Source organism: Bos mutus, chromosome 29 (assembly GCF_027580195.1).
Source record: "Bos mutus isolate GX-2022 chromosome 29, NWIPB_WYAK_1.1, whole genome shotgun sequence".
In the NCBI taxonomy this organism is placed as follows: domain Eukaryota; kingdom Metazoa; phylum Chordata; class Mammalia; order Artiodactyla; family Bovidae; genus Bos; species Bos mutus.
The window spans coordinates 29139294-29162876 of NC_091645.1; the positions used below are offsets into that span (position 1 = coordinate 29139294).

The window sequence follows — 23583 nt, forward strand, 5'->3', positions numbered from 1 at the left end:
CCAGGGTGTGGACGGAGGGGCCTGCCTCCCACCCCAGAATCTCTGTCTGCCTTCAAGTCAACTGCCCACCTCCTTCAGGCCTCAGCAGGTGACCTGGAGCCAAGTTCCCCGTGCATCGAGCCCAGCTCCTGGGCCACCGCAGGGCCACTGCAGGGCTGGGAGATAAGCGGTGGGGGACACCAGGCCTCTTGCACGGTGTCACCCCACCCTCCATTATCCTCTATTCCGGCCCTGCCCCACCTCCTTTTCAACACTGAAGGGGAGGCCTTCAGGTCCTTTCCCCACGGAGGCCTTCAGGTCCTTTCCCCGCACGTATCCAGTTAGTGGAGGCTCGTCCCCCCTGCCCCTCCCCCGCCCTACCCAGAAGCCCCTGCAGACGGAGTCTGGGTCCCCAGAGCAGGTGCAGCAGTGGGATTTCAGGGGCAGTGACAGGAGGGTGTGCAGAGAGCTGCCTTCAGGGAGCAGGTGTGAAACCGGGGTCAGGAGGCCCACAAGAGTCCCCTGATGCAAACAGGGAGTCATCGCGCTTCCTGCTGAGGCCGGTGGGGGTGAGGGGGTCAGAAATAAAGTTTGTTAGAGTGCTTCTGAATCTGTACATGGTCAACGTGGTGAACACAGCCGAGGGCTGGCTCCCTCGAGGGTCCCTGCCTGGCCAGTGGCAAGGAGGGGCCACCCCTGATGGGAGGCTGACCCATCTTGGTCCTCATTCTGCTCCTCATTTGCTGTGTGACTTCGGGCCTCCGTCCCCTCATTTGGGTGCTAGGAATAAGAATTCTAGCCTCCCTAGATGATTTTTTTTTTTTTAAGATTTTTTTTTTTTTTGCCATGCTGCACGGTTTATAGGATCTTAGTTCCCCAACCAGAGATGGAGCCTTCGCCCTCTGCAGTGAAAGCAGAGTCCTAACCACTGGACGCCAGGGAGGTCCCCTCCCTGGGAGATTATGAGGGTCAAGATAAACACGAGACAGTACATGGGGACGTTTTCTGTAAAGGGCATGGATTCCGAGCTTGGGAGGCATTCTTATGTTGTGTACAATGAGCCCACGATGGTTCCTCCAGCTGAGAGTGGAGACCAGCCTGAGCCCATAAGCCAGGGAAGGCCCGAGCCACTCACAGTAGACGTCGACCGTGCGGCTGATGTTGGTGCTGCCCAGGGCGTTGGTCACCTCACAGGAGACGGGCTCTGAGAAGTACGTGTAGTCCACGGTGGTCCGGTACACCTCCCCCGAGGCCTCCTTGATGATCTGGCCCCGCTTGGCCCACCTGCAACACAGGCATAGGGGCTGGTGCGGACCTCCCGCCCGGGGTAGGGGGGCAGGATGCGTCCTACCCGCTGGAAGATGAGGCCTGGCGAGGGGCAGGGGAGGGTAGGCCCCCGAGGGGCCCCTTGGGGGAGCCTCCACAGCGGGGTTACTTCTGGGGCTCGGGAAGGGGTCGGTGGTGGGCTCTGGGCTGTGGGTCACCAGGCAGCCAGAAGCACTTGACTGATGGGTTATTCTGGAGGGAGGTGGGTTGGCTCTTCAGTGGGTCTGCCCACGTGGCTGGCCAGGCAATGGCTACCCCAACTGCCAGACCCTGGGCAGCTCGGCTCCTGCTCTGAGCTCGCTGGGGGTCTAGTCCTGGACCACATTGGAAAAGGAGGCCAAGCCCGTGACTGAAGAGGCCAAGGTCTAGTGGTGTGTGCCCATTCATGCGTGTACACCTGCACACACACGTGTACACACACGCACGGGCATCAGGAAGCTTGATTTCCAGACAAGACAAGACGCTGATGGAGCGGTGATAGGCAGCTCTCCCAGTTTCCCCGTCCTGACTCCTGTCCCCAGAGTGGGTCCCATCATAGTGCCCTCTCTCCCAAAAGCCCTTCAGCCCTCTCCTACTTAATCATGCTCCTCCACACCCTCTGTCTCCCATCCTGGCTCTGCTCCTTGGGGACCTGGGCTGTCTCAGCACTGCTTTTATGGGACCAGCAGTTGGGTTGGTGGGGGTGATGGGAAGACAGCTATGCTGACTTCTTTAATTGGCCAGTTGACTGATGGGTATCTTGGGTCTGGCCCTGGGGCGGTGATCACTGTCCTGGTGCAGCAGACAGCCTGCTGTCTGTATGGCAGAGCACCCCAGGGGTGCGTGTGCCCATGTGTGTGAGGTTGGGGGCTCTCCTCATAGCTGCACAAGGAGAGAGAATCAGAGTTTTCCCTGGTTTACTCTTATTATGGTTCAAACTTTTAAAAAACACACAAGTTCTCAACTGGTACTTCCTACTGTAGTTCAGGCCTGTTTTGGGGTACGTGTCTTTTAAAATTTGTTTTGTTTTTGGCCACAGTGTGGCACATGGGATCTTAGTTCCCTGACCAGGGAGCGAACCCGTGCCCCCTGAAGTGGAAGCACTGAGTCTTAACCACTGGACCACCAGGAAGTCCCTGGAGTGCATGTCTTTGCCAGGGCTGGGGGGCCCCCGTTATCCTGGGGCTACCACGACTCCAGGTAGCCACATTCTCAGGGCCCCCTTTCCTGGGGTCACAGAGGCCTGGGCCCTGCCCTTCCCTCCAGCTGCTCCTGCTTAGCCAGTCCATCCAGCTCGGGAGGTGGCCGTCTCCCAGTATCGCACAGAGCACCAGGCTGGCACTGTGCAGTTATTATCTTGAATTAGTGTCAGATCGTTATTAAGAAGACAATTAATAATAACAATTACAGTTTAACAACAGAGCAAACCATAGTTCCCCGAGAGCTGAAGGAGCTTCCCAACAACCCATTATGAGTTATTCATGAATCATTTCGATCTCTAACTTTAATTTAATGACCACACTTAACAGTCAGGCACAGCTCCCACCTGAGGCGGACGCGTTCAGTCCGGGACACGGTGGTGGACCGGCGTCCAGCCCCGGCTCCACCCACCCTGCAGCCGTGAGGGGCAGGTGGTGGGATGCTACAAGGAGGGGCAGCCGGCCGGGCCAGGAGGAGGCAGGTGAGGTCCTCCTGCCCCCGGCTGCCCACAGCCCCAGGCAGCAGGCTCTGCTGGCCAGTCCTCTTCCATAACTGGGGGTTCCTGGGGGAAGAGGGGGCTTTCTCCCCACCCGTCTGAGGTCCCTCACAGCGTAAGCAGGGTGAAGACTCCCTACTGGGGCCCCCAGGAACTCAGAACGGCTGGGGCTATCTCTGGCCTGGAACTCAGCCCTCCTGGCCACACGGGGCTCCTCTTCCCCCAACCAGTCTGGCTTCCCCTCTCAGATTCAAAGACGGGAGACTGAAGAGACGCTGGAGGGCTGTGTAGATGCTGCTCCCAGCTCCCCAGGGCCGATCCCCACCTTAGAAATGGGGGGGCACTGAGAGGAACTCAGCCGCTGTGGGGCTGGGTCTCTGGGGGTCACCCCACGAGTCCCCAGCTCACCTCTCACTCAGCCACTCTTTTTCTTCCCTGTCTTTATTCCCCTTCTGTACCCAAAAAACCCACAAAAAACCCTAAAACAACAAAAACCCTCGGAGGGATCCCTTCCAGAAGCTCAACCCACTCACTGAAGCAGCAGGTCACATGACCAGGGTGAGCCAGAGAGCAAGTCCCCGCCTCTCCCAGCTCCCCTCCCGTCTCCTCCCCTCTCTGTCCCACCTCCCGGTCTCATCTCCCCTGCCCTCCCCTCCGCTCCCATCTCCTCTCTTCTCTAGTTTCTCAGCTCGGCCTCCTCCTCCTCTTTCCTCCAGTCCCTTCACCCTCCCACCACCCACCTGCCCCACACCCCTCCCAACCACTGTGTTCACCGCCTCGTCCAGCCCCTCGGAACAAGAGTCAGATTAAGCTTTTACCAATCAATGTGTAATTTGGCCCGAGCAGATGTAAGAGGATTAATTATTTATATCACACAATCAGGAGGCTGGAGTGTCACTGCCAACAGGCTGTCCTCCACAGCCCCGCCTTTCACACTGGCTGGCAGACCCCCGCCCTGTTCCCTGCGTGGTGGGGCGGGGGCCCTGACACCTCAGAGGGGCGCAGAGAGGCAGGCGGAGACGTGCTTCAGGTATGCTTGCCCCAGGCGGCCAGTCCAGCCAAGTGATGGCTGAGTCCAGTTGGACGGGCTCCCACCTCCACCCGGGGCCCCTTGCTGGGTGCTGGGATGGACCAGGGCGCATCTCTGATTTCCGAGATCACAAACCTCTTGTGTGAAACAGGAGGAAGCAATCAAGACAAGTCGGAAGTTAAAAAACAAAGATCCCTTAGTCCCGTCCAGGGCAGCTGGGAAAAATCCATGTACTCAAGTGCTGAGATTGCTCAAGGCCTTTCCTCTTGGATCCCAACACCGCATTTAGAAGGACCATCTGCCTGCTGGGGGAGCCCTCTCAGAGGCCAAGGGGCTGAGCCACAGGGGTGGGCATAGATACCGGCGTCCTCTCACCACCCCCTTCCTCCTGGGCCGCCGGGACTCCCTGACATGTCCCCGGAGGCCGGAAGGGCTCCCCGAAAGCCTCTGGAGCCCTTGAGGGTGCCTGATCCGCTCTGAAGCATTTTGGGGCCTCCGGCGAGCCGGAGGGCCAGGAGGGAAGGATGCAAGTAGGATCAGGCGCACGCCTGTCAAACCTGCAGGGGCCCGGCCTATGTCTCTGGCTCCTCCTCTGTGCCTGACGGTTGACCAGGCTCTGAGCTGTAGGGAAGGATGGAGACAGAGGGAAACCACAGGGACCCAGAACCTGTGGAAACCTGCAGGTCCTGGCTCATTAACTTTGTAGTTTAAAAACTAAACGTAACTTTGTATAGAGAAGTCACAAGACCGATCCAGGAAACTGCCATACTCCCTTCACCTAGACTCACCAAACGTGGTCAATATCTTGCCACATTTGCTTCTCGATGATCTCTTCAAATGTAGACTTATCCCTTATTACTGTCATGATATGAGAATGAATGTGGGTGGGTCTGCTTGGGTAGCATGTCAGCGGGAGAGAAGGGGTGCCCAGGGAAGCTGGCATGAGAGATCTCTTCTGGGCATGCGACAGCTGGTGTGTAGGGCCTGTGAGCAGAATAGCAGAGAGAAGCCCGCCTGTGGATGGAGCCCAGGCCTCGGAGGTGCAGGCTGGAAGCCCAGAGAAAAATACAGAAATTTCCTGCCGCATCTTTGTCATTGTCCCAGCCAAGCCAGACCTGCCGCCCGGACCCACAGGGCCGCGGGACTCCAGGGAGCCTGGAGGTCATCTAATCTTTCTCCTGCCTCTAGCCTGATGAATGGTTAAACCCAGAGGACACATGGTTTTCATCCTATTTAAAAATATCCTCAAGGATAAAGGCTCTGTGCTTTCCCTGGGTTTCAGGTTCCAGCATTAATTATCTGCACTGCAGGGAGCATCGCCTGTGTCTAGCCTGAACCTGTGGCTGCTTCTTTGACCTGTTTCCTCAGGTTCTGCCCTCTGGGGTCATGCTGCCTTTCTTTGGCTCTGTCCTCCACTCCCACCGACGGGTTTGTTTCCAAGTCTGGGACCATCAGCATCCCTGGCACTGGGTGATGCTGGGGCTTCCTAACCATCCCAGCGGTGGGGGGGAGGGGGCGCACCATCAGGTCTGGGCTGGGGGAAGAAGCCGGGCAGAGTGAGGGCCGTGGCGGGGAGTGTCTGAGTGTGCCCTGGAGCACCTCTGAGGCCACTGGCGTCTGGAAGTCTCATGCAGTGGTGATGCCCAGGCAGGAGGCCCAGAGGTGCTGCTCTGTGTGTTTACAGAGTCCGCGAGCCCACATTCTGGAGCGCTGAGGGCCTGCCACACGAGCTCCATGCTGACAGCTGTAAGTGACAGCAGCTCCCGCCTTCAACAGGGAAGGACAGGCTTGTGAAAAGCAGTGAGACGTTCATCAGTGCGGCAAGCAACAGCTGCAGGGGGCGTGGGGATGATGAATCTGGGTGCCCGATGGTCAGGGCTGGCGATCCCAGCAACCCCACCCTACCAGGGGACCGGTTTGGTGAGCACAGGACTAGAATCTGGATCTGACTGACCGTGATGGCTTGTTTTAGCTTTTTCTCCTGAGTCTCCTTCCTTTCAGAAATAAGGGGTACAGAAGCTGTGCAAACAGAAGGAGTGACATCTTCTGTCTCAGAGGAAGGGAGTGTGTGTTCATGAGGAAAAGGCAAGGTGCACCTGGCCAGGGAGGGGTGAACGGGTGTGCTGGAGAAGGGTCCCGGACACCCACAGCGGACCAAGCACCGTGCTGGACGCCTGGACCACAGCTGACAGCCCTGCGACAGGCAGGGGTATTGAGGGGAGCCCCCCAGCAGGGCCTCTCACCTGTACTGGGTGACCGCGGGGTTGGCCTTGGCAGAGCAGTGGAACGTGACCACGTTGTCCTCCAACACTGGCTGCGGCTCCACCGACAGGTTGACAAGTGGGGGGTCTGCGGAGAGAAGAGGTGCCTTTGCAGACTGCGGTGCTGTGTGCACCATGGTTTGGGGGAACATGAGGGTAAAGGCCAGCAATTCCACCCCCAGGGTCTCTCAGAGCAGCCACTCCCCTGGTGGTCCCCAGAAAACTGGGGGCCTCGGCAGGGGGTTCCCTCCGTCCCTGGAAGTGCCCGAATCAGGGCGTCCTGGCAGTGGGCTCAGGACTCCTGCTATGGATTCAAGTTATTGTTCAGTCACTAAGTTGTATCCATCCAACTCTTTGCGACCCCATGGACTTCAGCGTGCCAGGCTTCCCTGTCCTCCACTATCGCCCGGAGTTTGCTCAAATTCATGTCCACTGAGTCGGTGATGCCACCCAACCATCTCGTACTCTGTTGCCCCCTTCTCCTCCTGCCCTCAATCTTTCCCAGCATCAGGAATGGATTCAAGGCTGGTGTTTAAATGAACAGCCACCCCGGAAGCAGGGCTGTCTGGGCCCCAGAGGGTGCTTGCTGCCTACATGCCAGCTTTGGGTGAACAAACCACTGCAGGAAAGAGAGGTGTGAAAAGGGCGTGGGGGGCGCACGAGGAGGATGTGGATACTAAGTCCCTTTAAATACGAACTTTTCTGTCTTTGAAATGTCTGTCTTGCGTCTCTTTGTGTAAAGGTGCATCTGTTACCTTGGCACTTACAGCCTTCCCCGAGCCTAACCATCTCTGCTGAGTACTGACGGATGTCACTCAGCCCTCAGTTCCCTAGGCAGGGCTCATCTTTGTCACTCAACACGATGAAGCCCGGCTCTCAAGTGTGAAATGATCAGAGGTGGAGGAAACAGGAAGTCAGAGAGGTAGAGAGACGGGGAGACAGAGACACAGAGAGGTTGTGCAGAAGGGAAGTGGGGGAGGAAGCGGGGCAGAGAGATGCCCATGTAGGAGAGATGTGAAGATGAGGGAGGGAAGGAGAAGGAGAGAGACCGAGAGAGAGAGAGAGAGAGAGAGAGAGAGAGGGGGAGGGAGAAAGTGCAGAGGCAGAAACACAGAGAAGCAAAGAGCAGACACGGATAGGCTCAGAGAGACTCACGTGTTCAGAGAGATACAAAATCAGACAAAAATTTTAGACTTAAGGCCAAAAGACCAAGGGGGACTGAACAGATGGAGACAGAAAATGATAAGGTGCTGGGGAAAAAGCCAAAGACAATAATGAGACGTAGAGGAAAGAGACAGGATGACAGAGAGTTGGAAACAGAGGAGACGGTATCCACAGCAGAGATCAGAGGTGGGGAATCAGCCTGGAAAGAGACCCCGAGGCGGCCTGGCCCTCCTGAGCTCGGGGGAGGCCAGTTCAGGACCTGCTCTGAAAGCTGGGCATCCTTGTGCTCCGGGGTAGGCGCCCAGGCCTTAGCACCCTGGGCATGGTCCACGTTCCAGGGGAGCGGAGATGATAGGCCTGGAGGTCTGGCTGGAGCTCAGCTGTAGGCTGAGTGAAGAGGGCAGCTTGGTCCCTGAGTCCTAGTAAGGCCCTGGGGCCGCATCTTCTGCCAGACCTCATCTATAGGCACAGCTCTATGCTGGGAGGGCAGGAGGACTTGCTGGGGGTTCACCCCATTTTCAGAAAAAGAAGTAAGAAAGCTGGTTTCTCAGAGACCATCTGGAAAATGCTGACCTGCTCTGGGTCCACATGAAGGGCACCACTGGTGGAGCAAGACTCCAGCTACCTGGGCCAGCTCCTAGTTGAGACGACAGAGGGCTCCCTGAGCCCCTCGAGAGTCAACTGTGCAGCTGCCCAGCTGCAGACGGAGCCTCACCCAACCTGGAGTTGGGATTGCTTTGGCAGCGTGCTCTCCCTGTGCCCTGCTGGTGTTCAAGCTGCCTGCTGGGGTGCCGGGCTTGGGGGGAGATGACCCACAGGGCTGCACTGGGGTGTGCAGACAGCTTGTTAAGACGCAGGAGAGAATGCTGGTTCCTGACAGCAGCAGGTGGTTGGCCAAGCTGGAGCTGTTCTCCCCACATCCGTTCTGGATAGGACCACAATTCTGGGAACGTCTCCTATGACTTGCTTGCCTTTTCCTGGAGAGTTAATTATGGGGAAGTGTTGGCTACTTCAGTGACCTCAAAGTTGGTTTTTATTAATTTATTTTTAAATAGGAATTATTTCAAAAAGTTTGTATTTATTTGGCTGTGCTGGGTCTTCGCTGCTGCGTGGGCTTTTGTCTAGTTGCAGCGAGCGGGGACTTCTCTCTAGTTGCAGCGCGCAGGCTTCTCACTGTGGTGGCTCCTCTTCCTGCGGAGCACGGGCTCTGGGTGCGCGGGTTTCCGTAGTTGGGACACGTGGGTTTGATAGTTGTGGCTCTGGGCTCTAGAGCGCAGGCTCAGTGGTTGTGGTGCAAAGGCTCAGCTGCTCTGTAGCACATGGGATCTTCCCGGAGCAAGGACTTTGAACCCACATCTCCCGCCTTAGCAGGCAGATTCTTTACCACTGAGCTACCAGGGAAGCTCTCTACATTGGTTTTTAAAGCGTGACTCCAGCAGACCCAAAGATGCGTGGCCAGGACTTGCCTTGAGAGCTCTGCCTCCGTCTCCCAAGACAGCTACACCCCCAGAACCCTGCAGCCTCCTCCTGGCTCTTCCCCATCACCTGAGTGGGTTGTCTGCTGGCCCACCCAGCTGAGAACCACCAGTTTTCAAGGCTAGTTCAACAGCCTCTAGAAACCAGTCACAGAACGTGCTCTAGGAGGCCTGTCCCCACCTGGCTGTCCTTTATAAAGTGGTGAGACTTCCAAGGACAGAGAGATGAAACACACGCCTGCTGGAGGACCCTTCTGGCTGTCTGCTCCCCTCCCCTGCTCCCCTCCTCTACCACCGAGCTGCCCGTCTCAGTTATCCTGTGGGCGCCTGTCTCCTGAAGCTTCCCCATCTCTTTGCAGCATCCTCGGTACCCAGGAAAACAGGCTCTCCCCACACCCCGGGAACCTTCCACACTGGCCAGTCTCATCTGAGCCTCCACCCCAGGCCCAGAGGTGCCCACACCCCTCTCTCCACACTTCTCCTCTGCATGTGCAGGATATGAATTTTCAGAAGTCCACCAGGCTCCAAAGGTATAAATAGTTTATGTCATATCCGACTATTAAACATGATTTTAATCCCATTTGTGATGTCGGTTGCATAACTTGCAGGGGGGCAGCTTTGATGTAGCTGGCGGAACTGAGATTGCACTGAACAGATGTTACAGCTGAGAGTCTGTTAGAGTTTCCATCAGCAGCCTGCCTCCGCATGCGTGTATGTGTGTGTGTGTGCACGCGCACGCACATTCAGGGGAAGTATTACATCCAGGAAGGGATGAGAAAGGAGAGAAACTCCATGACTCAGTGATTTTATAGCACATCCATTTGAAGCTTGGCAGCTGGATGCAGAGTCCAGATGCAGCGAGACTTTGGGGGTGTTAGCTTTCTCTCCCATTACTCAATCTGGGGGCTTTGTCTTCCGTTGGGTAACATCTAAAGACCAAGGGAAACAAACAACAAATGTGTTTTTGCTGAGTTTGGATACTTCTTGGTTGACTGAGAAAATGAGCAGGTTTGCAAAGGCAGCTCTGATCCAGCCTGTGGTGTCCACAGTAAACAGCTGGACGCTTATTGAATGAACAAAGGGATGCGTGGGGGTGGGAGGGTGGAGCGCAGGAGGGAGCGGGCAGAGAGAGCCTGCTCTTTTGCTCAGCAGGCGTGTGTAGACACCTTGCGGAGGGGGGAGGAGTGGATGCAGACCTCCCCTCCCTGTGGGGTCTGGGGGCACCGGGGAGGGGCAGCTGCACCCCCATGACAAGTGCTGGGTGCTGCGCTGGGGTCGCTGCCTGAATGCTTTAACTGAATCCTTCCAGCCAGTGTATGTACGAGCCAAGCACCTCCACATACAGATGAGGAAACCGAGGCACAGAGAGGTGAAATAACCAGCCCAGCATCACTCAGTAAGTGGCAGAGCCAGAATTCCAACCAGGAAGGATGCTGTGGCTTTAACCACGACTCCGGACTGCCTCGGACGGGGCCCATCTAGGAAACTGGGCACCTGGATTCTCGGCTTCACTTTGACCTCATTCTTGCTGCTTCTCTCTTGGGGCGGCTGAGATGTCCCTGGAAAGAAAGTCAGCGAGGCCCAGAGACCTGGCAAGGCTGGCACCCTCCTCCAGGGCAGACTGTTGTCTGTGCGCCCTGGTAAATCCATCATGGTATTAGCGCGTGTTCAGGGGAACGTGTTTTAATAGTCGGTGGGCTGTTGTCATGATGATGACTTTCTTGTTGACAGAGGTTCTGCTTTGTGATGCAGAAACATACCTCCCCCCAAGGCTCTCCTGCCAGGCCCCAAGCGCCGACCCGGTGGTTTCTTCTGTGGGGGTTCTGTGGCTGGCACAGGCCTCCTGACCAGCTGGGTGGGGGTGGGGGGAGAGGACAGAGGGGCTGCACAGTGGCCACGACAGGCAGCCTGGTACAGGAGGCTTGGATGTCTATGGCTCTCTCCCTCATTCCTCCCAGATTTGGCTTGTGTCTGGAGAGACCTCTGATTCATGGTCAATCCCAGGGCAAGAAGAGACCTTGGATGTCACTCAGTCAAATGAGACTAGGAACCAGCGTCCCCAGGATGACATGACCAGCTCAGGCCCACACAGCTCATGGGTGGTAGAGCCTTTCTGGGCTGTAGACTACCCCATCCCCCCAACATCTTGCTTTCTTTCCATACTTGGGCCTGCAGCTTGATGCCATATCTGCTACAGGTAAGAAGCAGGTGGGTGTGGACAGTGGGGCCTAGACTGGGGCAGGGGAGGGAGACACTCCTCCCAGGGTGACCTTGGACTTACACAACCTTTAAAGCGAGAGCCTCCCTCCCATGACCCTGGTTCTTGGTCCAGAGCCCTGGAGATCCTGGCTCTCATTGGATGGGGAATGGAAGAGCCCTCTGCTTGGTGTGGATGGAGGTGGAGGGGTTTTAATAGCTGGTGAAGAAGGTGAATGCAAAACCAAGGATCGAACCTGTGCCTCCTGTAGTGGAAGTGGAGTCTTAACCACTGGACTGCCAGGGAACCCCCAGTGATGTTTATAAGGGGATTGTCACCCTCACCTGTGACGGTAAGAAGGACAAAACGGTCCTTGGGTGCCAGACAAACCCTCTAGCCCCTAGGATTGGCGGATCCAGGTCCTGCCTCCAGCCGTCCTGCAGGGGTCTGGCCCCGGCCTGGCTACTTCCACCCACCTGTGCTCCGGGCAGGAGTGCCGGGTGGTCCCTGCCCCCAGCCAGGTCAGTACTCACGCTGGATGTCGATGGTGACTGAGGTCTCCTTCCCTCCGGGGATGGCTTTGTTGGTGGCTCGGCATACGATGCTCTGCCCGTTCTCCACATCGCCGGGGGAAATGAAGAGGGTGCTCACAATGCTCTCACGCTTGCCATCTCGGAGAAGGGTCTATGGGTCGGGTGGGGAGAAAGAAGGCCCCAGGTCACTCATCACTGGGACAGCTGGGCATGTGGGGCAGGACACGCGCCAGCCTCGGAGAGGAGAAAGGAGCTCTGTGGATAGAGGTAGGTCAGCTCAGGACACCCGGGGGCGCCCATCTCCATGCAGAGCCACAGGTCACCCTTGGCTCCCTGGCCTGGCTGAGCGCCAGGCTTCAGGAAGAAAAAGGAACTGGAAAGTGACTTGCCCACCCAGACACAAAAGAAACCAGCTTGGGCCCAGTGGAAACCAGGCTGCCGGTGCTATGTAGAAATGAACTTGTAACTATTCTACCTCTGGTCTGAGGGTGTCTCTGTGTCTGTAGGGAGTGCTGAGATGGGGATAACAGTCAGGTGCTGTGGCCCTGGGAATGATGCTGGCTGCAGAAGGGTGCACAGCTTGGGGAGTGGGGGTAAAGGCAGGGCTAGGGTGGAGACGCATGAAGAATCAGCGCACACTGACCATTTCATTACTTTACCTGTATAAACTCTCTCAACTTTTCAATCATTTCACTACCAGACCTCATTGGAGCTCAGACTAAGCCACAGACATGACAGGTGCCATCGTCTTTCATTTAGCAGTTGAGAAAACAGGTGTGATCAAGAGAGGCTATGGAACTTGATTAAACTCACTTTGAGTTGGTGGTGGCGATGTAAGTAACAGGATCCTGGAGTGTATTGAAGAGCAACCACCCAAATTCATGTCCACCCTGAACCTCAGAATGTGAAATTATTTGGAAACAGGGCCTTCACAATTTAGTTAAGTAATTAGTCATTAGTTAAGGATCTTGAGACAAGATCACCCTGGATGTAGCGTGGGCTTTAAATCCAATGATGGGTGTCCTTGTAAAAAAGAAGAAAAGACAAGGAGACACAAGGAAGGAGGCTGTAGGAAGGAGGAGGCAGAAACTGGAATGATGCTGCCACAAGCTCAGTAAAGCCAGGAGCCCCTAGGAACTAGAAGAGGCTAGAAGATTCTCCCTGGGGCCTTTGGAAGAAGCACAACTCTGCCCACGCCTTGACTTCAGCATTTTTGCCTTTACAAGGGTGAGCCAATAGATTTTGGTTGTCTGAAGAACCAAGTTGTAGTACTTGGTTACAGCAGCCCTAGAGACTAACGCAGGCCTAAAGGTCCCCTGTCTTCCTCTTGACCACGTGCTGATTCCTCATGGCAGCTGTTCTCCTTCATTGCAGGTACCCACTCCCCCAGCTGAGACCGCATCCAGCTACTGCCCCATCAGTTTGGTACCCTGCACCCTTGACTCCCTGGTGGCCCACAAAGGTGGGTGCCCACTGGGGAGGTGCAGTGGGCAGGAGGGCCATTTTGGTTTGGGGTGGGGGCTGGACTTGCTCAGTACACTCCAGGAAGGAACTTGATCTTATTTTCCGCATTATTGGAGCTGAGGAAGAGATGGATAGACTCTATTTCCTCAAAACCTCCCTGAAAATAACCACAACATTGTCTCTGATCCTTGCAGGACCCTGGAAGGAAGGGAGCCTTGTCTCCCAAATAACTGGAGAGAAAACTGAGTTTGGAGTGAGTCAGGAACTTGCTGGGCAGGGCAGGGATTTGCATAGGAAAATGGTGAGCTCTGAGCCACGACCTCCCCACTGCAGCTTCCTGGGGACCTGTAAGCCAGCAGGGTGGTGTGATCCCCTCTTTGAGACGGCAACAGTTAGTGGATTAAGTAGCCTCCCTTTAGTAGAGACATGTAGGCAGCTGAGGGCTTCCCTAGTGGCTCAGCTGGTAAAGAATCCGCCTGCAATGCAGGAGACCCTGGTTTGATAAAATCTTCTGGAGAAGGGATAGGCTACCCACTCCAGTATTCTTGGGCTTCCCTGGTGGCTCAGATGGTAAAGAATCTGTCTGCAATGCGGGAGACCTCATCCCTGGGTTGGGAAGATCCTCCGGTGGAGGGCATGGCAACCCACTCTAGTATTCTTGCCTGGAGAATCCCATGGACAGAGGAGGCTGGTGGGCTATAGTCCACGGGGTGACAAAGAGTCGGACATGACTGAGCGACTAAGCACTGACTACCACAGGCAGCTGGACCCCGACTCTGGGTCCTCAGTTCCGTGGCCTGCACTAGAACAGGCTCGGAGCCTCCATCTAGGATACAGCCTCCCGCTGTAGACAAAGCCAGACTCAGATGTGGAGACACCACAGGACAGGGCAGCAGTCCCGCGACTTTTCTCCTTTGCTCGAGGAAACCGCTGGGGCCCAGGCCTGCTCTCATCCATCTTCCTTCCTGGGACGTGGGGTGGTGGTCTCAGCCCTGCTGCAGAGGGATCTGGGAGAGAGGCTGGAGGAGGGTGTCACGGTCAGTCCCAGAAGCCCGAGGGCTGAGCGTCTGGAGCTCAGCCTCAGGGCCGGGGTGCTAATCTGGAGGCTGGCCCCAGGGGTGGGGTCAGAGTGGGCGTGGCGTCAACCGGCCCAGCCGGAACCTCTCCCCTGCACCATAGTAACCGGCGGGCTCCTGGCTCTTCAGCAGACCTCACGCGTCTATAAATAGCCAAGCGATAATAAGCACAATTTGCTGGATGAAAATAAGACCGCGGGGTTGGGGTAGGAGAGGTGGGGAGGAAGATGCTTTTGTTCTTTCCCGCTTTTCTTTTCTTTACTTTCCGTTGTGCTAACAGGGACATTTACATAAATTTCAGTCTGCCGGGGTACCCTCGGATTGATCTGCTTATGGGGTGCTGGGGAGCAGGGCCATCTGGGTGCCAGTAGGAGGGGAGTCAAGGGCCCGAGTTCCTAATTAGGCCCCTGACTGCTGCCCGCTCCCCGCACCCAGGGTGCTCCTCGCCCGGAAGGATGATTAATGACATATTTACTGTGTCCGGGCGTGTGCTTTTCTGGGAAATAAAAATTCTGGCTCAAGTTGTTTGTTCCACCTAATTAGAGATGGGGAGATGTGTTTATTAAACCAGGGGAGGGCACAGCGCCCGCTCCCCAGGGGAGGGCCCCTCCTAGCTCCGGTGGGGGGTGGTCCATAAAGCCTTCATGGTAGGAGGGAGCCGAGCTTGGGGCAAAGAAGGGGCCTGGGTCTTCTCACCCTGATTTTTCCTCCCTCCCTTGTTACTTCCGCATCTCCTTGCCTCTGCTTTCTATTTTCTTTTCCTTCATGCCTGGCTTGTCAACCTCCCCCATTCTCACATGCAAATGAAGCCCTGGGACCTCCCGCGTCCAGGCCAGGTAGACACTCTCTGATTTGCTGATTCTTGTCACAGCCCCTCTTTGCCTGTCCTCCTGCCCCTTCTCCTGCTTCCCTCTCTTGAACTTGGCTCTGGGGACACACAGGGCCCCAACACCCCCACCTCCTGCTTGTGAAACTGTCATTAGCTCACCCTCAGCCAGAGGGTAAGTGGGTTATTAGTGGTGAGTCGCTCATTCCTGGGGCCACCACCTCCAAGGCCTGGGGCAGTGCTCCCTGCAGCTTGGTGGGCACAAGTGTGACCCTGATGGCCTCTCCTGTGGGTCCCACCTGTGTCTGCAGATATGGACCAGGAGTGGGCGTATATACCTCACCTGCTCAGGGGTGAACATGCCAGGGCAGGGGTCTTCCTGGGTGTGTGTCCCCTGACTGCTGACCCACTAGCATCCATAGAGCCTTCCCCACTGTCCCAGTGGCTTAGGGCTCATCTCTGGACCCTGCCTATCCCGTGCTGCTTCCTTCTCTGCACCCCCGTCACCAATGGCAGGCACTTGGCATTCAATCAGCAGTGGTAGTTGGCGGTGGCGAGGGGCAGGTGAGAAGCCTTGGGCTTTCTGGGGGAGGAAGACTGCACCCTGTGTAAGGTTGTCCAGTGTGGGCCGCTGCCCCCAAGGCTTCAGCTGGGCAGTGGAGAGCCAGGCCGAGCTCTCCAAGGCCAGCGGTGACCACTGGTGAGGGAGGAAGGAGATTTGGAGGGTACTTAGCGGGTGCCCCCAGCTTGGTGCTGAATCTGGGATGTTCATTGATATGCAAACAACCTGGAAAGGGCTTGCGGGCCTGATTGCCTGGCAACAAGGCCTCCTCTCCTTCCTCACTCACCTCACTCACCACCTGCTGTGTCCCTTAATTTTTCTTTTCTTTTTTTTTTTTTTATCATCTCTCTTTGCTTCCCCTTTTAAGGCTGCCTGGGGAATCCCTGGGGCCTGTTATCACTAAGGGCTGTCAGAGAAGGTGGCGATTTGGGCCATGCTTTGCGTCCCCAGACACTGTGTCCTCACGGACTGACCCCTAGTTTTGTGTCCTGGGGGCAGGAGGGATGCTCCTCACAAAGGCCAGGATGAGTGGCAGCTGGACATTGGGTGGAGGCTCCAGGTGCCTGAGATGAACAGATGGGATGCTACGGGGACCGGTGGGGACAGAGTGCAGAGCTGAGCCGCAGGAAGGGCTCTGAGAGGTGCTGTGCCAGAGAACTCGTACGTAGCTTGGGCTCTAATAAGTCTTGTGGTCCTGGTGGTGGTGGGTGGGCACCCCTGGGGCAGGCAGCAGTCTCAAGTTGGAAGTAGCAGAAGTGCAGGGCTGGAAGGTCAGGGGCTTCAAGGCAGACACGTACACGACTGTGGACATCCAAGGTCAAGCGACCCTCCCCCTGTCCACCGTTTCAGGGTTAAGGCCTCCTCCTTCCACCTGGCTGCGGCTGCTGGGGAGCAGCAGATGGAGCAGGAACCTGGCTCCCAGGGAAGGTTTTCCTCTGGTCTCAGCACAAGCTGGCTTCCTTCCTCTTCCACAGCCTGTCCTGCCTCCCCGGGTCTGCCTTCCAGATGACCACCATGTGGCCTCCATTCTGGTGCCAGTCCCAGCGAAGACGGCCTGAGGCTGGGTGTCCAGGAAGAGAGGACTTGGAGAGATGGCTTTTCGTCAGTTCCCATGCTTCTGCAGCCAGAAACCCGCTGGGAGCCGCGAGCGCTCACCCAGGCACCTGGGCCACGAGGGCTCTGGCCGCCCTGGGTTCAGGGAGAGGCACCCCAGCCTGTGCTGGGTGGGGGGTGGGGGCTGGTGGAGCACCCTTCCCCTGCAGGTCACACGGTGGAGCAGCGAAACAAAACCTGGCCTTCTGAGCAACCTCTGTGGGGGGAGAGCAGGGTTGGGGAAACAGGGCTCTGGGAGGAAGGAGCCAAGGATGCTAGCGAATGTTTACAAAGCCCTTACTTTCAATGCACTATTCTCTTTTTTTATTTTTGGCTGTGCTGGGTCTTCATTGCTGTGCACGGGGCTTTCTCTAGTTGCAGCGAACAGGGCTGTGCTCTGCTGTGGTGTTCAAATGCATTATTCTTCTTAAGTCTCGCAGCAATTGTCATAATACCTATTATCATCATCCCATTTTGCAGATGGGGAAATTGAGGCAGAGATCTGATGTTACCATAACATGTGGTGGAGCTCAGGTGTGAACCAGGTTTGTAGGACCCCCAAGGCCTGCTCTACGATGACACTAACACTCTCACCCAGGAAATGTGCCGAGCAGATCCAATGAGGGAAGGCAGTGATCCTAACAGCCATGCTTCCCTCTGCTCATTCATGACCATCCTCTGAGGCAGGAGCCATTGGTCCCATTGTACAGATGGGAACCCTGAGGCACAGCAAGGTTAGCTAGCTTGCCCATGGCCACAGAGCTAGACGGTGGTGGAGCCTGGATGCCGGCTTCTCAGCTGCCAGGCTCAGTGGCTTAAACACGTACCATGTGACAGATGCTGAGGCTTCCGCCTCGAGGGCTGTCAGGGTGGCCCCGTGGGGTTTTTCCTGTAGACCGTGACTCCTACTTGACTGTTGCAACTGCGTGTCCTCTCGGCTTCTCTCTCTCCCTCTCTCTCTGTCTCTGTCTCAGCTGCTCATGCCCCCAGCCTCTTCTCTTGCACAACAGTCTGGGGTTGCTCTGCCTTTGGGACATCACAATTGCCGAGGTCAGTCCTGGGGGAGAGGGAGCCACAGAGGGCTGGGCTCTGACAGCCCCCAGGGCTGAGTCCATGGGAGCTGCTGGGTCATCCATCCTTCTCTGTAAGCCCAAGTCACAGGTCTATAGCTTGTCAGAGCTGCCAGGCCCCTGAAATATATATATGTATATTGCTGTGCCTCACGGTCCCCATCTGTACAATGGGAGCAATGGCATCTGCCTCAAAGGATGGTCATGAATGAGCAGAGGGAAGCTGTTAGGATCACTGCCTTCCCTCACTGGATCTGCACAGCACATTTCCTGGGTGAGAGTGTTAGTGTCATCGTAGAGCCTTGGGGTCCTACACACCTGGTTCACACCCGAGCTCTATCACATGTCGTAGTAACGTCAGCTTTCTGCCTTCGTTTCCCCGTCTGTAATGTATATGTATATATATATAGTCCTCCTAGATTTCATAGGGTGGAGCCCTAACTTCGCTGGAGCATATTTGGACATGGGGCCTTTATGGAGGCAGTTTAGGTTCCATATGTGCTAAGTCACCTTAGTCATGTCTGACTCTGTGTGATCCTGTGGACTGTAGCCCACCAGGGTCCTCTGTCCATGGGATTCTTCAGATAAGAACACTAGAGTGGGTTGCTGTGCCCTCCTCCAGGGGATCTTCCTGACTCAAGGATCCAACCCGTGTCTCTTACGTCTCCTGCTTTGGCAGGCACGTTCTTTGCCGTGAGCGCTACCTGGGAAGCCCTTCAGCTCACAGCACCTTGTGTGAACTAGAGAAAAGCACCCCAGCAGGTGGGTACAGCAGGTGCAGGGCTGGTAAGGGGTTATGGGCTGCATGCAGCCCTCCTTGCCCCCTGAGCCAGGTACCTGGGACAGGAAACACCTAAACGGCTTCAGCTGGCAGCACTGGGAAGGTGGGCAGATTGAGCAAATGAGAATACAGACATCAGTTAAATTTGAATTTTGGTTAAACAATGAATAATCTTTAGTATAAGTATGGCCCATGCAATATTTGGAACATACTTACACTGAAAAGTTATTTGTTGTTTAGAATTGATGCTTTTGAACTGTGGTACTGGAAAAGACTCTTGAGATTCCCTTGGACTGCAAGGAGATCAAACCAGTCAATCCTAAAGGAAATCAACCCTGAATATTCATTAGAAGGACTGATGCTGAAGCTCCAATCCTTTGGCCACCTGATGCGAAGAAACGACTCGTTGGAAAAGACCCTGAGCCTGGGAAAGATTGAGGGCAGAAGGAGAAGGGGCGACAGGATGAGATGGTTGGGTGGCATCATCGACTTAATGGACACGAGTTTGAGCAAACTCAGGGAGATAGTGAAGGACAGGGAAGCCTGGTGTGCTGCAGTCCATGGGGTTGCAGAGTCAGACACGACCAAGCCACTCAACAACAAACCTGAGATTCACTTTTAACTGTACGTCCTGTATTTTATCTGGCAACCCTCGGCTCTGTCCACCTCTGTCCCTGAGTTGTTTCCTCTGACCATACTCCATTCTTAGGGTTGTCACCACACCCAGCAATTCCCCCAGGAAAGAGAGGAAGAGGAGGAGAGACAGAAAAGACCGGATAAATAGAGCCAGAGCACTTTAGAGAAAAAGTGACAGAGAGAGAGAAAAAGAAAGACACAAAGAGACAAAGAGCTAGGAGCCAAAGGCGATACAAAGTCATCCAGGCAGAGCCAAGAGCTGCAAAGAGATGGGGCAAGCTGTGCCCTGCCCCCAGCCCCGCTTCCTCCCCTCCTCCACATCCCCCCAACCCCGCCTCACCTTGGAGTAGGTGGCCCCGTTGATCACCTCTCCCTTCCTCAGCCAGATGATGGAGGCAGCAGGCTTGGCGTTGTCTGCATGGCAGGTGAGGTTGAGGGGGTCCCCAGCCCGCAGGCTGATCACAGGCCCCCCGAGGATCACCGGGTCGTCGGGCGGCACTGTGGGGGGAGAGAGAGGGGAGAGGTCAGGCTGAGGGCACCCCTCCTCTCGGGCAAGGCTGAGTGGATTTTATGGAGCCGCTGACAAACAGTAATTATCATCCTTTAATAAAATGTATAATCCTCTTGTACTATAACAATAACAGCGACGACAGCAGTAATCCCGACACAGGCGTCGCATGTTTATTTGCAGAGGACGCTCATGTCATCATCTCATTCCGCGCGGCAGCCTGCGAGGGGACAGGGCAGGCGTCATTAGCTGCGATTTGCAGATCGGAGAGCGTGCCACTGCTGCCTGGATCCTATCCTTCTTTCTAACTTCTCTCTTTGAAAACAAAGCCCTGTCACATCTGTCATCTGATTTAATCCTCACCGCAGTCTTGTGAGGTAAACATCATTATCCCAATTACCCAGATCCGGAAACAGAGGCTCAGCGGGATTAAGTGACTTGCTCAAGGTCACACAGCGATTGAGTGGAGGGGGCCAGGGCTGGAAGCAGGTCCCCTGAGACTTGGAGCACCAGGCTGGCCGCTTCCCTCGCAGGGGACAGGTGACAGGCAAGCTTTCGAGGCTGAGACAGCATTCCAGAGAGCTGTGCAACCCTGGGCATCGCCTTTGGACCTGATTCTCCCAGAGCGGCTCCAACTCCCTCCTCCCAGAGCTGGAATGAATCACTCCTGCTTGGTCCTTCCTCTCTATTTCATGGCAGTACAGTCCCCGCTGAGAGATGGGGGCTGCCAGGAGGAGAGTGTCGCCTCCCACGGAGCCCAGCTCAGGGCCCGGTGCCTGGCGCAAGCTCCATAAACCTTTGCTAAAGTGCAGTCATGTCTCTGACCCCCATGACAACCATGGGATGCTGCGTGGGCACTGATAGTGATGGGTGACTACTGTTTGGAGAAGGGGCCCAGAGAAGTTAAGTGACTGGCCTAAGGTCACAGAGCCTCTTCTGAGGTTCGTGCTTGTGGATGCTCGAGGGTCTCAGGCCCCTGCTGCGCCCTGCCTCTCCTTCCTGGACAAACCAGAAGGGGCAGGGTGCTCCCTGGAGACCAGCTGATGGGTCCCTGGGGAGGGGCTGATCAGTCAATTCTGGAGGCCTGAGGAGGGCTGAGCTGTGTGTTTGCTCAGTGAATGGATGACGGGGTCGTCAGGTGAGGGCTGAGGTCTTCATGCAAAAGGCCTTTTTGTCCAGTCACCAGAGGAAGTCCATCCTCCCACTCGGGCCCCAAGTGAGCTTCTGCACCTCTGGGCTTAGGCAGCAGGCCACAACTAGAGAAAGCCTGTGCTTAGCAACGAAGACCCAGCACAGCCATAAATAAATCAATCTTTAAAAAGACAGAAAGAAAGAAACTCCTGGTGGCTCAGACAGTTAAGAATCTGCCCGCAATGCAGGAGAACTGGGTTCGATCCCTGGGTCGGGAAGATCCCCTGGACAAGGAAATGGCAACCTACTCCAGTATTCTTGCTTGGACAATCCCATGGACAGAGGAGCCTGGTGGGCACAGTCCATGGGGTTGCAAAGGGTCGGACGTGACTGAGTGACTAACACTTTCCCCTTCTTTCCAGGAGGCTCTGGGGCAGGTGAGTATCCTGAGATGCATGCCTTGAGTCAGTGCCCCTGCCTCTCCCTTCCCGGCCTCCAGGAAGCCTGGTTCAGAACCACGGCCTGGCTGGTGCCAACTCTCAAGTTTCTATTGCTGAGGGGAAAAAACCCTTCGGGCTTCCAAGCTGCTTTCATCAGCCTCGAGCCTCTACTGTGATCCTGGCCCAGGGAGGAAGATGGCCTCATTCAACCCTGCCCAGCCTCCCAGGGGGCCTGGGTGCAAGCAGATGGTGGGTGTGGGCTGGACGATGAGGCCAGCCCCCCACCCCACGCTCCCCTTACCCCCTCATTAGTGCTGGAGGCCTTGGTGATGCTCTGGGGCCAGAGAGCCACAGGGAGGCGGATGAGGGCTTGTGGTAAATGGGGGGTGGATGTGACAGTGTGTGTGAGAGGATTTTATCTCTGTGCTTCGGGCCACCCTTACAGCAGGGCTGGCCTCCTGCTTCCCCTCTCTGTTGCCTCCCCTCCAGCCGCCCAGGATGGAGGTACTCAGACTGAGCTCGCTGAGGGCCAGGGAAACTGGAAACGACCACCCGGAGCTTTGGTAACAGCATCGACACCTGGCCGTGCAGTTTCCAAGGCCTCCCCGGGGTTGAGTCGAGGGGGCGTGATTGTGGAAATTGCCCTAAATCAGAGGCTGAAGTGGCGAGGCAGCCCCTGTCCGGTTTTGTTTCCTCAGCCATCTAATGTGAAAGTACACCAGGGATCTCGAACGTTCCTCAGCACTGACCGGCCTTGGGCCCAAGACAGCGGTTCTCACTGCAGTTTACAATATTCCCAGAGAGGTTTTTAATGTCCTGTCGCCAGGCTGCACCCTGAGCAGCTGCATCCCCATCTCAGGAGGTGGACCAGAGCGCTGGGGCTTTTTAAAGCTCCCAGAGAAGGGAAGTCCCAGGTGGTCCAGTGGTTAGGACTCCATGCTTCCACCATAGGGTCATTGGTTCAGTCCCCGGTCAGGGAACTAAGATCCCACAAGCCATGTGGTGCGACCAAAACCAAAAATAAATGCTCCCAGCGGGTTCTGCTGTGAGGCCAGGTTTGAGAACAGGCTGTCTCTGGGCCTTTGCTCAGTGAACCAGCCTGTGATCAGGGCATGGAGAGCAAGGAGGCCTTTCTAAAAAGCAAGCACAGCGAGGCTGGACCCTTCCTTCATGCTGTGTTTATAATATCGGGTTAGAGGAGGGGAGAGGGGAGTGGGACTGTGTGGTGTGAGTGCGTAGGCACGCTTGTGCACGCATACACACGCACACACACACACCCTCAGAATGGGCCCTGATTACATCTTCCCGAATAAGTGGTTATCATGCCGGTTATTCATGTAACCATGCATTATTGATCGGCCTTCGCCTCGGTGCACACCAGATGGGGTAGGAGGGGGTGCGGATGGGGCTGGGGTGGGTGAGGGTGGTGGGGGATGAGGAGGGGAGGCTTGGGGGCAGCGGGCTGAATAGAAATCAACAGTCCTTCTTGGCAGCTGGGGCTCCCGACGGGAGGGGACCTCTCATTACCTCCCCATTCAGGCCCGGCCCGGAGCTGGGGGACCAGGCAGGGAGAAAGTCTCGAGCAGCCGGAGCCTGGAGCCTGGAGATGCATTATTCATCCACCCCCCCTCCTCCCAGGATTGGTTATTATCCTGAGCCACTGTAGAGCTTGGTCTCCTAATTTTTAATCACAGGGAAGGTGGAAGCATTAGCCTTTTGTGATTAATCCGGAGATAAAAATAGTTGACTGTTGTAGTGTTGAGCTTGTTGTCAGTCAGGAAAAACGCATTAACTGTTGGGTGACTGAGGCCTGAGAGGACCTGATGGAACTCAGGCCAAGCTGGTGCCCAGAGCTGAAAGTCAGCCCCGGGGGTCATTCCCTGCTTGGGATGGGGGCTGGCTCCCGGGCGCTGCTTACGGAACGGACACATCGTATGAATTTCGCAGTCCTGGGCTGGCTCTTTGCCATTCATTCACCTGTCTTCCAGGACTCTGGCAGGCGGCTGGGGGCCTTCCTGCTTCCTCTGCCCCTCTCTGGCCACCCGCCCTGTGGGCGGTACTGCTTGCATCTGCCTGTGTAGGAGGGAGCCCCCGAGGACCTTCTCCCAGCTGTGCTGCCCAGGACAAGGGGGACTCGAGCAGAGAGGCCAGAGGGCACATGCATGACCGGTTGCTCAGTCGTGTCTGACTCTGCAACCCCATGGACTGTAGCCCTCCGGGATCCTCTGTCCATGGGATTCTCCAGGCAAGAATACTAGAGTGGGTTTTCATGCCTTCCTCCAGGGGATCTTCCTGACCCAGGGATGGAACCCACATCTCTTGCATCTCCTGCATTGGCAGGCGGGTTCTTTACTACT

General features: G+C 56.1%; 2 protein-coding genes across 9 annotated transcripts in view; one reads left to right on the forward strand and one right to left on the reverse strand.

The window, feature by feature from the left end:
- Positions 1-23583, forward strand: part of ST3GAL4 (ST3 beta-galactoside alpha-2,3-sialyltransferase 4) — a 111974-nt gene that overhangs the window by 81149 nt on the left and 7242 nt on the right. The window contains exon 11 of one of the 7 annotated variants that reach the window (XM_070365167.1): positions 9270-9356. The exons of the other annotated variants lie outside the window; for them this stretch is intronic. Coding sequence (XP_070221268.1) covers positions 9270-9341 — 72 coding nt within the window. The 3' untranslated portion in view covers positions 9342-9356. Of the gene's footprint in view, positions 1-9269; positions 9357-23583 lie in introns of those variants that run through there. 7 annotated transcript variants of the gene reach the window in all.
- KIRREL3 (kirre like nephrin family adhesion molecule 3) overlaps positions 1-23583 on the reverse strand; it is a 603489-nt gene that overhangs the window by 22339 nt on the left and 557567 nt on the right. For both annotated transcript variants that reach the window (XM_070365160.1, XM_070365159.1), the window contains exons 5-8: positions 19488-19645; positions 11641-11791; positions 6254-6359; positions 1115-1263 (exon numbers count right to left, since the gene is read on the reverse strand). In XM_070365160.1, coding sequence (XP_070221261.1) covers positions 1115-1263; positions 6254-6359; positions 11641-11791; positions 19488-19645 — 564 coding nt within the window. The remainder of the gene's footprint in view (positions 1-1114; positions 1264-6253; positions 6360-11640; positions 11792-19487; positions 19646-23583) is intronic.